The sequence below is a fragment of the Salmo salar genome, chromosome ssa06, assembly GCF_905237065.1.
Source record: "Salmo salar chromosome ssa06, Ssal_v3.1, whole genome shotgun sequence".
NCBI classification, from domain to species: domain Eukaryota; kingdom Metazoa; phylum Chordata; class Actinopteri; order Salmoniformes; family Salmonidae; genus Salmo; species Salmo salar.
The window spans coordinates 37,822,956-37,839,184 of NC_059447.1; the positions used below are offsets into that span (position 1 = coordinate 37,822,956).

General features: G+C 41.5%; 2 protein-coding genes across 4 annotated transcripts; one reads left to right on the forward strand and one right to left on the reverse strand.

Moving 5' to 3' along the window:
* Positions 1-267: 267 nt before the first annotated feature.
* Positions 268-8,552, reverse strand: LOC106607363 (probable E3 ubiquitin-protein ligase MGRN1). Of its 3 annotated transcripts, XM_014204269.2 has the most exons (16): positions 8,192-8,551; positions 7,787-7,905; positions 7,454-7,542; positions 6,987-7,133; positions 6,216-6,333; positions 6,049-6,115; positions 5,818-5,861; positions 5,628-5,675; positions 5,333-5,401; positions 4,934-5,093; positions 4,573-4,682; positions 4,171-4,385; positions 3,256-3,413; positions 2,961-3,071; positions 2,270-2,315; positions 268-2,023 (listed from the first exon to the last, which is right to left on the reverse strand). In XM_014204269.2, the coding sequence occupies exons 1-15, from the start codon at positions 8,277-8,279 to the stop codon at positions 2,275-2,277; spliced, it is 1,584 nt and encodes a 527-aa protein (XP_014059744.2). In that variant the 5' UTR covers positions 8,280-8,551; the 3' UTR covers positions 268-2,023; positions 2,270-2,274. The 3 variants fall into 3 exon arrangements, with proteins under 3 accessions (XP_014059744.2, XP_014059742.2, XP_014059743.2); XM_014204267.2 differs by lacking the exon at positions 2,270-2,315 and having other exon boundaries at positions 8,192-8,552; XM_014204268.2 differs by lacking the exons at positions 268-2,023; positions 2,270-2,315 and adding an exon at positions 2,718-2,845 and having other exon boundaries at positions 8,192-8,552.
* A 138-nt stretch (positions 8,553-8,690) lies between these two features.
* f100a (FAM100A) lies at positions 8,691-15,818 on the forward strand. Its single transcript, NM_001140786.2, is given in 3 exon segments — positions 8,691-8,914; positions 9,269-9,328; positions 14,641-15,818. Coding segments are annotated over 3 exon segments (465 nt in total). The 5' UTR covers positions 8,691-8,806; the 3' UTR covers positions 14,938-15,818.
* Positions 15,819-16,229: the final 411 nt, after the last annotated feature.

Sequence of the window (16,229 nt, forward strand, 5' to 3'; positions counted from 1 at the left end):
GTACACAGGGACAGACAGATATTGATAGAGTTATTAACCACTAAATGTGGTGTTATCCTGGATACCAGGTCAATAATAGTGAGAAACAGGAACAAGGCACAAGTGTATCATCAAAGTTAACACGACACATCGTTAGTCAAAGACATAAACAGTATTAATCCAAAGCAGATTGGATAGTTTTTACACCCCTCTACAACAAAACTCACAAGCGAAAGATAACCTAATGTTAAAGATGCAATGTCTCAAGCTATTGCATAAGTAAAATGGTTAAGAAGCATTTAGTTTATTCCTCCTGGTAAAAAAAAATTAGAACACACACAATACAGACCATATAACAACCAAGTCTACTCATAATGTAGTTCATTTTTAGATTACATATGTATCAATATATGGACTTAACATAATTGTAATTGCTGAACAGTTGGTTTTAATAACAATTAGGTTTCTTTAAAAATATTTAACGAACTATTGAGAATGCAAAGAAATGTCATACTTTTACAGCTCTGTATATCAGCCAATGGGAATAAAAACCTCCTAGACTACAGGCTCATACAGCTGTATATCCTGAAACAGGTTGTGAAACATCACAAGAACACCAAAAATGCAACAAGCAGCAGCCATATCTGTTTAGTTGAAGGCACATAGATCTATCTATATGTATGGTGCTACATCTACAGGGAAGTCAGATACTGCAAGCCATGGAACTTGAGCAAGGCAATGACTATGCCAGGATGACAAGCCACAATATAACTACAGAAATATGCCACATCTACAAATAACACAGTTTGTGCTATACAGTCAGCATAGCGTATTGGCTTGTTGCAGGCTATCTATCTATCTTTGTGTTCAGCTGTTAGGGTGGAAAGCTGGACTCTGTCACTAAAAATCGATCAGCTAAATGTGAGATACTGTGCATGTAGCTGTAACTACTAACCTCCTTATTTGAATCCCCAGATTTTCTTCTATAATACACAAATATACAATTTTGCTAATTAATCTACATAATTTTCTAGTACAGGTACAATATATAAGATAGCACATAATTCAGTATAAAAACAAACAAATGCAGATATTTACCGTTGAAGACAACTTGAAATGAAATGCCTCAATTTGACTTGCTATGACAGGGGAATTCACCATTTCAAAGGAAAAAAAATGAATGAATCCTCAAAACCTTTAAAAATGACACCATTAAATTATGTCATGTTTAATCATGTCAAAATGTCTACTGAAATGTTTCAAAGTTTGCTTTCAAAAACGTTTCATATCATACAAGCACCAAGAAATAACAGTTAAAAAAGTTATTAGTTTAGATGAATACAACATGAATGGTATTAATGCTCTCTAAAAACAATTAGTGTCAAGCAGTAATTTGAATAGAGTAAACTGAAAGTGAGTGTGCTTCTAGTACCACCATATGATGGTAGTCATACTCAACCACTGGAATCATGCAACGTCTGCCACTGCACCACAACCCCATCCAGAATGGATAAACAATTACACACTCCTAAATGTATGTATGCAAAGAAAACTAATTAAGGACTTGTTGTTTTTTGTTAAAGGTATAGTATGGTTTTCGTAAATCCTTGCAATGACCACCACAAACACATTTTGAATCAATGCCAGCTATGGCATGAATTGGTGATCATTGTATGCTGTAGCATTAATATTTACCTTCAAGGCCTAAGGGGACTGGATCATGGGGGAGGCATTGGCTTGGGAGGAGACCGTGGCTAAGTGCCAATTATTTATCCTTTAGGCTAAATGTGCACTTTCACACTCCCGGTCATGAATTTAAAAGCATTGGATTGGTGTAATTATTGACTGGAGGGAGTTTCCACCATTGTTAAATCCATGCGAGAAAGTGAATGGGGACTCAGCCAGAGAGGGAGAACCGTTGGGCCCAGAGGTTAGGGGTCAAGTTGCTCATCCTCCATGTGAAGGCTGCTGGGGGGACACAGGAGGGGCTGGCTGGAGCAGTTGGTACTCTGACTCTTCAGGCTCTCTGTTGACTCTGATGACCCTGTGGACACAAGGAGCATGATCCAATTAAACAAGAGGATCTCTTACTCCGGTGAAATCAAATCTAAACAATTGGATACTTATCAATACAATCTTGCTGTCAATTTGCATGATAAACAGAGTTACAACCTGCAGCAGATTTTTAACCATCTGTCCTGAATCTGACAGATAGCGAGAAATCGGTTTCTCTGAAGCAACGAGACAGAAAAGCAGATAGGTAAAGACAGGACAGAGAAGTCCTACATACCACATTTATTCCTCCACACCAATAGAGCAGGCATCAGGACCTAGAGCTGGCCATAGCAAGGCCAGGTAAAGGGACAGGGCAGGGAGTAAGGAAACGGAGAAGAACAAACAGCACACAGGTTAGATGCAAAGCTGGGAGACTGAAAGCCTGGGAGAATAAAGAGAAAAAGAGCCAAAAGGTGTTATACATGCAATCAAAAATATATGTTTACAATTGGTTTGAGCATTAAAGACATGCTCTGGTGCTTTGGCAACTAGTAAGCCTTTTTTAAACCTCCTGTTTTTTGTATGTTAGTGTGTAGTTCATGCATAATCTATGAGCAGAACTAGCCAAGAAATCCCTAGTTTGACTGTTTTCTGGAAGCTGTGCAGCGCCATTTCCCCCACATTTTCCCCCACGTGGGCCAGCCCGCTAGCAATTAAAATTTCAGCCAATGCTCTTCAGCCTGGCAAGGGAGTGACAGCTAGCAACACGCACACAGTAGACCGAGAGAGAGAGACATGGTGCACATATCTGTACATACGCAATTTTCTGGGGCCACTTTTGGTTCGTGGGCGCTATTTTCAGAACTACTGGCTAAAATGTATACAAAAGAACCAGAGAATATCTTTAATATCAATACAAACATACACAATCGTGCACATGCGCACAGATACGCACGGGCCTGGGCCTTGTGTTATTATTAGCTTACCTGGCAGAGACAGGTCCCCTGGCGGGTCACTCTCGGTTTTAGTCAGGCTGCTGTGTTCACTGCTGTAGTCCTGAAGGATCTCTCTCTCTCCTCCAGAGTGCAGCCTGTCCTCTGTACCACCCACGACAGGAGGGAGAGACAAGGTCACAACATGCAACAAGACCTAAATGTCCTTACACTGGTTTGCAATGTACCCTGGTAGGTAATTCAAGTCATTATTTGGAGGGGTCACCTACCCGAACTTGATGTAGACTGGACCGCTAACTACGTGCATTCAGAGCATGACAGAACTCACCATCATCTGGGGAGATGGACTCTGGTACATCCTCGGCTGCAGTGGCCTCGGTGGGAGCAGGGCTGCTGGAGAGCAGGGTGTGAGGCTGGGCGTCCGACATCTCAGACAGCTTCTCCTCATCCTCCTCCTGGATGGGTGATGAGGGCGACCTCAGGGTGCTGCGGGGGTGAAACACTTACAATGAGGTGACATTGATAACAAAAAAAAAAAAACTTTTACAACCGACGTGAAGCTTTATAATAAACAGACTGCACTCTGTACTGTTGTCCTAGTCATTTTATTTTCTGCAGGTTGGCAAGGCTCAGCAATGTCAACTGGATGGATTGCCAAGGACATGCCGTCTAATCAGTTTGTAGCATGGTGCTGGATACAGGAGAAGACCTCTAGCAGCAGCCCACCACAACATAAGGAGACTCTTTATTCTGACCCTGGGCCAGCTGTTACACAAACTGATGAGCAATCAATCCAGAGTCAAACCCAATGTCAACAAGCAAATCCATCCAGGGCAGTTAATCTGTCAGGGCTATTAACTCCATACTAAAACTAAATCTTTCTAAATTGCATATGCTCCAAGTTAGAGACTGTTCAAATCAAATGGTAATGGTGTGAAAAATTACAGTAGCAGGCAGCTGGACTATGGAGAGCAGCACTTGGGAGACTTTACCCCACTTCAGTTTCTCCCCCTTCTTCCTAAAGTGTGCCCTGGTTCACCCTACCTCAAAAGATTTCAAAGCATTGGATTGGTTTAAATATTCACTGGAGGGAGGTTCCACCATCTTCCCTTACACCAGTCCATTCCTTTTAAATCCATGAGGGGGAGGGTAGTGTACGAGTGCACACTTCAGGGAGATGGTCCATCTCAGATGGAGGAGAAAGTGAACTGGGCTTGTTACTACCCTTGTGTCCCAGGATTACCTGTCAGGTGACTTGCTGACTTTGCCCTTCTGCAGGCCCCCGTCCCCGGAGTGTTCTGGGGAGCCCAGCGGCCGGCCCTCCCCTACCAGGCTCCCAGAGAAGTTAATATCATCGTAGAGGGGGGCGGGGGGGATGGAGGGGGACACAGAGTGCAGGCCGTTCAGGGCCTCCAGCAGAGAGATGGGCTCAAAGCCTGGGGGAACCGAGTCTGAGCTCTGGAGAGACACACACAGAAAGACTGCTCATATGTTCACTAGTTATTCACAGTCATTTATTAAAGGCTTTGTAATTGCATCGTGATGGAGTTGAGTTTCGTTAAATACAAGTAGAAAAAGAAAATCCTTGACACAAATGATGCCATGTGTGTATTAACAACATATGCCTGGGTCGTGTGCGCCATACCGAGTGCTCATCATGGTCCATGGTCTGAGCCAGTACAGGGCTGAAAGACACAGGGGACAGCGGCCCAGGCTTCTTCCTCACAGCTCTGATCTGCAGCAAGGCTCGGAAGGCTGGGGAGAAAGAGAGACCAAACACTGATTACACTACACACTGTCAAATGTGACTGCATCTTCACTGAAATGTCAACTTCACAGCATTTTCCTTAAATCAGCTCAGTCCCCACAGGGCATTAATCTCCATGTCCATTAGTCTCTCTCGCTGAGCTCTGAAACATGGCAGCCTGGCAGGTCTATTTCCTATTAGCTAAGGCATGAAATCCCAGTTGGAAGCCTATTGGAAAGAAACTAGCGTCGCTCCTTACGCAGTCTGCAGATAGGACAGTTGTTGGCCTGGTAACGCAGGGTGTCAGCACAGGAGTTGCAGAGACACAGGTGTCTGCAGGGCAGGATGATGGTGTCTCGGAGGTCTGACAGACAAACAACACACTCATTGCTGTTGTCACTGTTCTCATCCTCCGACGGCTGCAGAGAACCAAAAAACATTTGTTAGTGATAAACATGTAGAAAAAAAAATTGACTACGCAAACCTACGGTCTGAAAACCTACAGCAAAATGAGCCACATTTCTGAAAGATTCAGGTGTGGTTACACCTCTATAATGCAAAAATGTGTTGCTTTCCAACAGCCTTTGTAAATTCATGTTAAATAAATCTACTGTATGCATCTACAAAAGGTGTTCCTGGTGAGTTCTAGAATAATAACCTTGGTCTCTTGGTTGTTTTTGTTTTCAATTCCATAGATCTCCTGCAGCAGGTAGCTGACACGATCCACCTATAACAGAGAGCACACATGGTAACAACACGTGGCCATGGACAGAGAATGATGGGAGGAACACATTGTAGCCTTATGTCCCATTAGGGATAAAGAGGAGGAAGTAAGCACACACGCTAACAAATGTATGTGTTGTAAATTAACATGTTTTTGTTATTCAGGCATTTTGTATTTTGAATAATCTACTAATATAATAGAGAAGACGGATTAATTTCGATTAACTTACAATTTGCTTCTGCTTCAGAGGCTTGACGGAGAAACTGCCATCCACATGCTTGAAAGGAAGAAACGGTGTTTACTTCACATATTTCATAATGTGTGAAAACAGAACTTCATGACATCAGATGCGGGATGCAAATTTGAGTCAAATTCAAACACTGTCCTCTTCCACTCAATCCACACAATGAGTTACTTACTCTCTCAAAGGCTGCCAGCAGCACATGTGCATGTCCCAAGCAATCTGGAAAAGGACAAACACTAATTCATAAGGGATTACTGTACTCTGTGCATACAGAATATCTAATCTAGCACCTGCTATTGTGGTACAGCGGAGAGACAGTTGCCAACTAAGTTTGTTATTAAGTCAGCCTTGAGGTGATATATGGAGCGAAGAACTAACATCAGCGTCAACCATTTGGACCACCTACCATCCCCTTCATCCACCACAGCATGGATCACCATGGGGAAAACACCCCGGTCCAGGTCAAAGTTCAGCTGTAAAGATAAAATAAATGGTGACAACAGATTAGTTTATCAACTGTCAGCTGGTGACATCACCCCTCAGGATTGAGTGCTGCTGGCCAGATATACTCACATCCTCCTCCTTCCAGTCGGTGAAATCGATTTTGAAAGAAGGCAGGGAGAAATGTTGGCTCACACCCCTCTTATAGTGTACAGTCTCAGAAACCAGGGCTGGGCCCTTTGGGTTGTACCTACACAGGACAGAAACAGTGATGTCAATATCTTATCAACACAAAAACTATCAAAGTTAATTTAGTACACCGGAAATATAAGATGTTCTTTTTCAGATCTCGTTGAAAGCTCTTTCTTCGACCACAAATAATGAAAAATAGCATTAGGCCTAACTAAAATCAATTTCTGAATTTTCCCTCTTAAATTTGTCAATGGAAAAACTCAATAAACATGCAAAAAAAAAAGGCAGAAAAACACATCCATCCACTCACATAACGACCTCAGCATAAACTATTATATTAATTCCCTCTTCAGATGACATGCGTATCCATGGAGACAGGCGGTTGCTAAGAACCCATTGTATCTCTCCCAGTCTGCTTTTTGGAGACTGGCGTTCTATTCTGTATATTGGCCACTATTATAAGCTGTTCTTATACCATGTGTCTTTAAAGTGAATAAATCAATTTCACATATTCAGAAACAGATAAAGGCATGGATTTAATTTCAAATGAGAAATGTAAAATGCTGGATTGTATTTAGTTAGATATTTGGGATCAAGAGACAGCGGGAGAAAATATGTATTTCTAATTAATGAATGACTTAAATAGCATATTGATGCTAAAGATAGTCTATTATGTAAATGAAAAGGTTTCTGAATCAGACTCTTACATACATTGCCATCCCATTGGTAAATTCCTCAAAAGCTTGGCAATACAGGGTGATAGCCACACGAGCATCAGCGTCAAATGTGAACTCCACACCATACAGAACCTTTGGCTTCCCTCCTTCCTCTACTGGAGCATCCGTGTCATCTTTGTACCTAGTAGTCAAGCAGATAAACAAAACAATGTTAGGTTAGCTTTTTCAAGTGGTCAATTTTAAAATGACATAACTTTGATACTGAAGCTATGATTAAGTTAACAACAACAAAAATCCCTCATGCGCCACACTTATGAAAGCATGTCAATATCAAATGAAACGTAGGCCTAAACAAGTACAGTGAATAGATGTTAAACTAAGCTCAATCAGCCAGGATTCTTGACCTGAATCACTTGACAATGAAAACCACGTAGAAAAAGAAATGAGGAAAGGTTAGTCAGAAGTCTACTTGCTGTAGAATATGATGGTGTTTTTCCTCACCTGACCAAGCGCAGGGAGTCCTTTCTGATATTGACCAGACTTCTCAGGGTCTTCACAGGCTCATGGGGTGCCGGGGTCACGTACGGAAACTAAGCAAAGGTGAGACACGACAACTAGTCTAAGAAAAGAACAGCCCAATGCAGATAAACGTCAAATGCTTTAGCCTAATTAATAGCATGGGGGATGTGAATCAAGGACTACTCCTGAACTTCCACTTCAACTAATATGCCTAATAGGCTGTACATGTTACATCTCTTTCAGGAGCTTGCACGGTGCAAAACTTAACATAGCTAAGAATCTCTGCCATTGTATAGCGAACTTGTTTGTCCTTACTTGTACAGGCCTATTTCCAAGGAAGTTCAGATCCAGGTTTTCTCCAAATAGGTAACCCTCTGGATGGGGAGTGTCAAATTTCTCCCCTCCCATGAAAAAATGGCTGGCAAAGTAATTCCCTTAAAAGAAAATAGAAGTATGTCACTAGATTAGAACCAAGATAAAAGCAGGATGGAAGGCCTATCTTTAATCAGGACAAGATCAGGGCACCGATGTACAACTCATCTCTGCCTCATCAAATAAACATCTCACCACGACTGAATATCATACAATTAACCATTTATAGCGTTCACATGTAACGTTAGGCCTGTAATGTTGGGAGCTGATGTCACTTTAACTGACGTTAGCAGTGTTAGCTATAGTTCGAGTTTTAGCGTTTCAATCCAAATTAATAGCTATATTTACCCGATTTCGGTGGAAATCTGTACGCAGAATTCGCCTGGATATCAATATCCTCAACGCCAGCGATTCTCCGGCTAAGAATCGACCCCATCTTTCCCTGTTGTTGCTAGCTAGCTAATTAGCTACAGACTTGGCTAACTACTAACGTTACTAGCCCCTACGCTAGTGTATTTATCGTCCAAGGGACAGTTTTGTAACAAGTTTTAGACTTTCTTCGGTATTACACAGCCACTAATATATCCAACTGTGTACCTGTCAAGAATAACGATAGAACCAAGGATAACTGGGTGTCCGCTAAAGAAAATAAACACAAGTTTCTAGCCAAAATCCTTCTGATGTGTGATACGTCAAACTACATGGTGTTAGGGACTTGTAGTTCTTTCTGTCACCGACCGACTGATCGCCCCTCCCCATCGCTCTGATTTGCGCTCTCGTGCTGCCGATCAAAGGGGCGCTCAGGACATTGAACATAGTTCATACAGTAAATATTTGGGTTTTCACTGCGGACTGTGCTGTCTCCATGGTCGATGAGAGGAAAGGCTAATGCAAGGGAGAATAACCTCAAGGACTGAGCACCAAACCAAGGGGAAAGGTTTAGAATAGCCCGCTTCTGCAAATATGGATGATCTAAAGCACCAAGTTATGATAAATCAGTTCGTCCTGACTGCTGGATGCGCGGCAGACCAAGCGAAACAGCTTCTACAAGCGGCACATTGGCAGTTCGAGGTATGGGAACCTTTTCTTCTTGACAATGGTCTGAGTTTGGTGCATGGAAGATAGATCAGTTACAGAGATCAGTCTGTGTCTGTTTCTCAGAGTCATTAATTAAATACATCTAATTAATATGCCAATCATTTGTAAAATAATCTGGTTATCTTTACAACATCCCAGTAGGCTAATGCTATTATGCAATGAAAACGTAGCTAACTATGGCATTCAGCAGCCTAATGGCACAATGTAACATTTTCACAGCAGATAGTATAATAACAATTTAGGTTGTATCTGTCTGCAATAGGCTATCATACGTGTAATGCACACTGGACTGTTGCTTATTGACACATATATTTTATTTTTCAATAGACTGCATTAAGTGCCTTTTTTCAAGAAACCAATATTCCATACAGTCACCATCATCAAATGGTAAGTATAGAAAACCTACAGTATTATTGATAACAATGAATGATTGATGCATTATTATTATTATTACATTATGATGATGATGATTATTGCAACATCTATGATTATATTTATATTCATGCCCTTGTCGTCCGTGTCCGCCATGTTGTACCGAAACAAAAGCCTGACAAAAATAAACACACATTGGCCACGTTGTTCATAGTGCCTTGTCATGTACTGTAGCATATTACTTACTGTGTTATTTCACATGAACTGTGACATGATAGGCTACTATGTTTCTAATACTTATAGTCGGCAAATGAAGTCATGTGAGTTATGGATGATCTGTACTGCTACTATTCTTTTTCTTGAATTGAAGCCGTGAAAATGTGTCTTGCGGGAGAGGGTGGTTCCAGCAAAAGTGAACATTGTTTTAGTAAAAATATATATATATATATATGATTTAAGTGCTACAGCATTTATGATACATACAATACAAAACATACAGTTGAAGTCGGAAGTTTACGTACACCTTAGCCAAATACATTTAAACTCAGTTTTTCACAATTCCTGACATTTAATCCAAGTAAAAAATTCCCTGTTTTAGGTCAGTTAGGATCACCACTTTATTTTAAGAATGTGAAATGTCAGAATAATAGTAGAGAGAATGATTTATTTCAACTTTTATTTCTTTCATCACATTCCCAGTTGGTCAGAAGTTTACATGCACTCAATTAGTATTTGATAGCATTGCCTTTAAATTGTTTAACTTGGGTCAAACGTTCCAGGTAGCCTTCCACAAGCTTCCCACCGTAAGTTGGGTGAATTTTGGCCCATTCCTCCTGACAGAGCTGGTGTAACTGAGTCAGGTTTGTAGGCCTCCTTGCTCGCACACACTTTTTCAGTTCTGCCCACAAATTTTCTATGGGATTGAGGTCAGGGCTTTGTGATGGCCACTCCAATACCTTGACTTTGTTGTCCTTAAGCCATTTTGCCACAACTTTGGAAGTATGTTTGGGGTCATTGTCCATTTGGAAGACCCATTTGCGACCAAACTTTAACTTCCTGACTGATGTCTTGAGATGTTGCTTCATTATATCCACATAATTTTCCTGCCTCATGATGCCATCTATTTTGTGAAGTGCAGTAGTCCCTCCTGCAGCAAAGCACCCCCACAACATGATGCTGCCACCCCCGTGCTTCACGGCTGGGATGGTGTTCTTCGGCTTGCAAGCCTCCCCCTTATTCCTCCAAACATAACAATGGTCATTATGGCCAAACAGTTCTATTTTTGTTTCATCAGACCAGAGGACATTTCTCCAAAAAGTACGATCTTTGTCCCCATGTGCAGTTGCAAACCGTAGTCAGGCTTTTTTATGGCGGTTTTGGAGCATTGGCTTCTTCCTTGCTGAGCGGCCTTTCAGGTTATGTCGATATTGGACTTGTTTTACTGTGGATATAGATACTTTTGTACCCGTTTCCTCCATCTTCAAAAGGTCCTTTGCTGTTGTTCTGGGATTGATTTGGACTTTTCAGACCAAAGTACGTTCATCTCTAGGAGACAGAACGCGTCTCCTTCCTGAGCGGTATGACGGCTGCGTGGTCCCATGGTGTTTATACTTGCGTACTATTGTTTGTACAGATGAACGTGGTACCTTCAGGCGTTTGGAAATTGCTCCCAAGGATGAACCAGACTTGTGGAGGTCTACAATTTTTTTTCTGAGGTCTTGGCTGATTTCTTTTGATTTTCCCATGATGTCAAGCAAAGAGGCACTACGTTTGAAGGTAGGCCTTGAAAGACATCCACAGGTACACCTCCAATTGACTCAAAGAAGCTTCTAAAGCCATGACATCATTTCCTGGAATTTTCCAAACTGTTTAAAGGCACAGTCAACTTAGTGTATGTAAACTTCTGACCCACTGGAATTGTGATACAGTGAATTATAAGTGAAATAATCTGTCTGTAAACAATTGTTGGAACAATTACTTGTGTCATGCACAAAGTAGATGTCCTAATCGACTTGCCAAAACTATAGTTTGTTAACAAGAAATTTGTGGAGTGGTTGAAAAACAAGTTTTAATAACTCCAACCTAAGTTTATGTAAACTTCAGACTTCAACTGTACATACATTGTTTTTTAATGACAGTGTTAAAATCTTGACACATGTATAACATGACATTAGCACAGTTTAATCTAGGCCATTTGTCATATAGATTTTCCATTTGGCCTATAGATTTTCTCCTTCGAAACAACATCTGGCTTCACGAGCAATAAGATATCAGCTTATTTAGGTCTAGAACCTTACCTCTCATAACCTACCACTGGGTCTGCCATTTCCCAATGATCTCATTCTGCTTCTATTTAAAGAAAATAATAATTCAAACTGATGAAAATAAACAGGATGTGGGCAGACATTAGATTAGATAAGAAGCAGTGACATTGGTAATATATCTGGCATGGTCTGTATGCATTAGGGGTTGGCTGTCAGGCGTGGAATAAGGTTAAGTTGAGCCCCTTTCATTGACAAATGGTTGACAGGTTAACTACGGTGCAGTATGTGCCCACTGTGTCCTTAAACAGACCAGCACAGAAAGGCCAAGGAGAGAGAGGCCCGATGCACATGTAACATGATGTGGAGACATTTCAAGCTGGGGAGTGAGGTTACGAAACTAACTCTGTTACACCCAAGGCTATTAAAGGTAATGTTGTTGGAAGTGCTGTAGGGTATTGTTTCTGTTGTCAGTAGTGGTTGTATTGTTATGAAGAGCACCGTGGCCTTGGTTTAAAATGACACTTGTCACTTGAACAAGTTGACATGACAAACCAGCATCTGTATATTAACCTATCCCTGGCTGTATAATAACAACAAGGGACTTTGTTGGGTTAATTATTGACTCACTCTATGGTTGCTCATTGACCTGTTTGTGTTGGAGGTTGGTGAGATTGATTTGTTGATACAGGACACAGTAATGTAAGCTGTGTATCACGTGACACGTGATGTTTGAATTTCCTTTCTTTCATCTCGCTGGACAGTTGACCACATACATGGAAACAGACATTGTGTAGGATGACTGTGAGTTAGTGAAACAGCTCTGAAAAAGGTGCAGCCTCGCTAAAGACAGATTACCCATGATGCCCTCAACAATTTATCTTGTAGATCACACGATGGAGGTCAGTGTTGAAACTCAACGTGCTTACGGGATGTTACATCCACAGATGATTACGTCCCTCATGATTGAAATGCACATAGGGGTTTTAACCACAGCAGGCTAATAAGGCATAGGCCAGTGGCAATATTGTAGACGTGTGGCTTATCACAATGTCCCAGTCAATGTTTAGGATGCCAGGAGGTCTGTGGCAGTCATGAATCGAGTCAGTTAAAGAGTCTTCATAACATCGTCCAAAAGAAACAGCTTTTGTAAACTGTACTTACTACCCTTGATATTACTATTTGGGATGACTATTAGACGTTTAGTGTCTACATTTAGATGTGCTCTGATGCGGGATATAATTTTGCGAAGAAAATGTGTCTGTTTACAAGCCCTTTGAACAATGGTAGAGTAGACTGCCTGGTGTACAATAGCACATTGTGTTTAATATGAACAATGCCGGTTGGTAGGATGCAGGGCTTTAGTACAGGGTACAGTTTGCCATTGTTTATTCTGAGCCACAAATATGGCAAACTGACAATAAACAATAGGAAAAGGGATGAGAAAGACCACACTCTCTAAAACAAGCTCTCTTGTACTGTTTCCCTGGCTGCAGCTGCTATAACAGGATCCATCCCTATCAAACAGGACTGTTTCTATAGCAACTTTGCAGCTCCAGATGAGAAAATACACGGTCGGTCTCCTGTGTGTTTATGTGTACAGAGCCAGCTGATCTGACTGAGCAGCTGCCACACACTGAGGCCCACACCCTGTGTGTCCACATAGCGAACCCCTTCAACACCCTTCTCCCTATACACTGCTGACCTCTTTCAATGTAAAGCAGTGGAAACTCCCTCACATGCCAGGCTGTCTTGTTATTGTGGTCAGATAACGGAAGGCGTTTGTATTATATGTGTTTTTCAGCTGTACACTTTTAACCGTTTTGTAAACAGATATAGTATAAAAAAATATAATTCTAAATCGTATCTTAGGTCATTGTTTTATTGCCGCCATGTGTGTCAGTTGACAGGAAGTCTGTTACGATCACTTACAATTTATTGCTGCAATTTATTGCAATGTTATTGACTGAAGCAAATGTAGGCTACCAGTGATCTGCAAAATGCAAAATGACATTTCTGATGCAGCCAGCCTTATGCTAGTATGGCTGCTGCTGACCCGTTTTTTTTGTACAAAGACATGCTTGTCCTGAACTGAGCAATGCACACACTAGCCTTATGGTTCACTGCGCATCATAAATGATTACGTTGAATAAAGCCATGTCTCGTTCCTATTGAAGCAGCTCAACGCTAATGCCTGTGGGAAATCCAATGTTTGTTCATTCATTCATTAACTCATTCATTCTTACTGCACCATAGAAACCTTAGAAATCCATGTGTGTGGGAAACTCCACTAATGTTCTTATCAAGTAATAAGGATTTCTTTATTAGCCTGTGGACATCTTTTTCTTCTTGTACATATTTCAGCTCTCATTAACAAAATGTAGTTAAATTGTCTGACAATCCTCCTAAAGAAATATGTTTACTGTAGTCCAAACTTATTCTGAAGGCAAGCATGTGCCTTGGGGGGGAGGGTATCTGTTTCCTCTAGTTCCACTACAAACCACATGACTGTTTGAGATATTGCATAATCTATTATGTGGTGGATATCCTGTCCGCACGATGAGAAAACAGACAGTCTGGTAGCCTTCAGATGGTTGGGGTGAATCCTAACACTGGTTGCTTTGACCTTTTATGTCCTGGAAGGTACGATTCCTTTGGACCCTCTTAGGTTCTTACTCATGAAATGGTGTTTGTTTTGGCTGACTGGTCCTGTGTTTGGCAGTCACAGAGCAGTCTCCTGAGGCCTGCTCTCTGTAGTGTCAGCTGAGAGGGCAGACTCAGGGCAGGATGTAGAATTTGGTGGAAAGACAAGGGGTCAGTCTGAGGAAGTTGGGCTTCGAAGGGAAAATATTTTTCCCTTTTCGCTTCCACAACTATTATGATGTAGGCACTTCTAAGGACCAGTTGAGGGAGGACATAAGTGTCAAGATGGTAAATCAAACCAAGCATGTCAATTAGAACTGGAGACAATGCGCCAGTAATTACAGAAGTCAGTAGTGAAATATGCAATCAGAAATGCTTACAGATCGATGTTCTCTTATTAATGGTTCTCTCCTTTCTCCACAGATGCACACTCCAGCCAACACACCAGCAACACCTCCCAACTTCCCAGACGCACTGGCCATGTTCTCCCGCCTCAAGGCCTCAGAGAGCTTCAATGCCAGCAGTCCCATAGCCTCCATGGCGACCTCTCCTCCTCAGGTCAACTGGGCCATGGGCCCCTCTGCCCCAGGTCAGACCCAGCAGGGCCTGTGGACTTCTGGGCAGATCCCCTCTCAGGTGCCTCCCCCTGGGTGGCCCCAAGCCGTCACTCAGCAGGCCTCCAGTGAACAGGCCAGCGTCGCCATGGAGGCAGAGAGATGAGAGCACTGCAGGGGCCTCGCGATAACAAGAGGAACCAATATCGGGCAGTCCTCTTTGACAAAGTGAGAAATGAATTGGCTGCAAGGGAAAGCAGAAAACCAAGCGATGTTGTGGACATGCACTGAAGACAGAAAGGAGGAATTATGAGCATAGAGCTGATGAACATTCACATGACCCCACATTGTAAAATCTGCAGACAATTTTAGTTAGGCATATGTTTCTTTTTTTTTTCATTGATCTGAAACCAGAGACAAAGATGGACTTGTATGACTAGTGCCGAAGAAGGATCTTCTTGTTGTACACACCGATGTGTATGACAGTGTCATCATCTTTCCTTTGACTTTCGGAGTGATGCCAATGGACTGGATGCCTTTGATACTGGGGGATGCACTGCATAAATAACATCATTCTTCTTTATTTTTTAACCAGTGTAAGTGTGTGAATATCATGTGTTCTAGTATTCTAATGTGCTTCGAAACCAACTTGGATCTGCTTTTTCAAACATTGGGTAATGACTTTGACTGTCCCACTCACACAATCAAGGAACACCAGCTATCCAACAATGTTTAATAAGCAACTTTACAAACTGCTCCTCTTTATAAACAGTGTGTCTGTCTGCATTGAATGCTAAAGGATGTTATACTGCAATCATGGTTCAGTGTTTTTTGTATGATATTGTTTCCAGCCACTAGTGTTCAGAGGAAAAGTGAGATAAAGGTTTCTGTCAGAGCGAGACTTCTTGCTTGATATTCCAGCTGTGCACCATCTCTAAGTAGCAGACAGATAGCTGTTGATGCAGTGTTGTCGTTGCTTAAGATGGAAATCAGCATATTAGGGGAAAATAATAAAGAGGGAAAATATATTTAAAAAAATATAGATTTAAAAAAAGAAAAAAGAAGAAGAAGATAACAGCATATTTGGTGACGCTGTCTCAGGAACTCTCGGCTCAACAATGTTTCGTCTAGACACCTGATCATCTTTTTATTTTGTACAATGGAATGAATATTGCAATTGAAAGGAACTGATAAATTCAGGGAAGGCCCCATCCAAACGTTTTTTTTTATTCTACGATCTGTTAATCTGATAATCACACTCTAGTTTTGCTTTGAACACTCGCCTGTTCCTCAATGTTTTCCATGAGACAGCTACCACAACAGTTTTGTGGATTACCAGACAATTAACTTAATTATTTTGTTTCTGAATAAATATTATATGTATTACACTGCATTAGATCTTGGAGTCTGACTCTATGTATCAAATGGACATGGGGCTCTAAAGGAACTATAACCCAC

What these genes read in the sequence shown, in the direction of transcription:
- LOC106607363 (XM_014204267.2), bottom strand. Translation starts at nt 8,279, where the DNA reads ATGGGGTCGATTCTTAGCCGGAGAATCGCTGGCGTTGAGGATATTGAT. An exon ending in TTTACCAATGGGATGGCAAT is followed by an intron (nt 6,334 to 6,986) that starts GTATGTAAGAGT and finishes TGTCCTGTGTAG; the next exon opens with GTACAACCCAAAGGGCCCAG. An exon ending in CTCTGAAGCAGAAGCAAATT is followed by an intron (nt 5,402 to 5,627) that starts GTAAGTTAATCG and finishes TCTCTGTTATAG; the next exon opens with GTGGATCGTGTCAGCTACCT.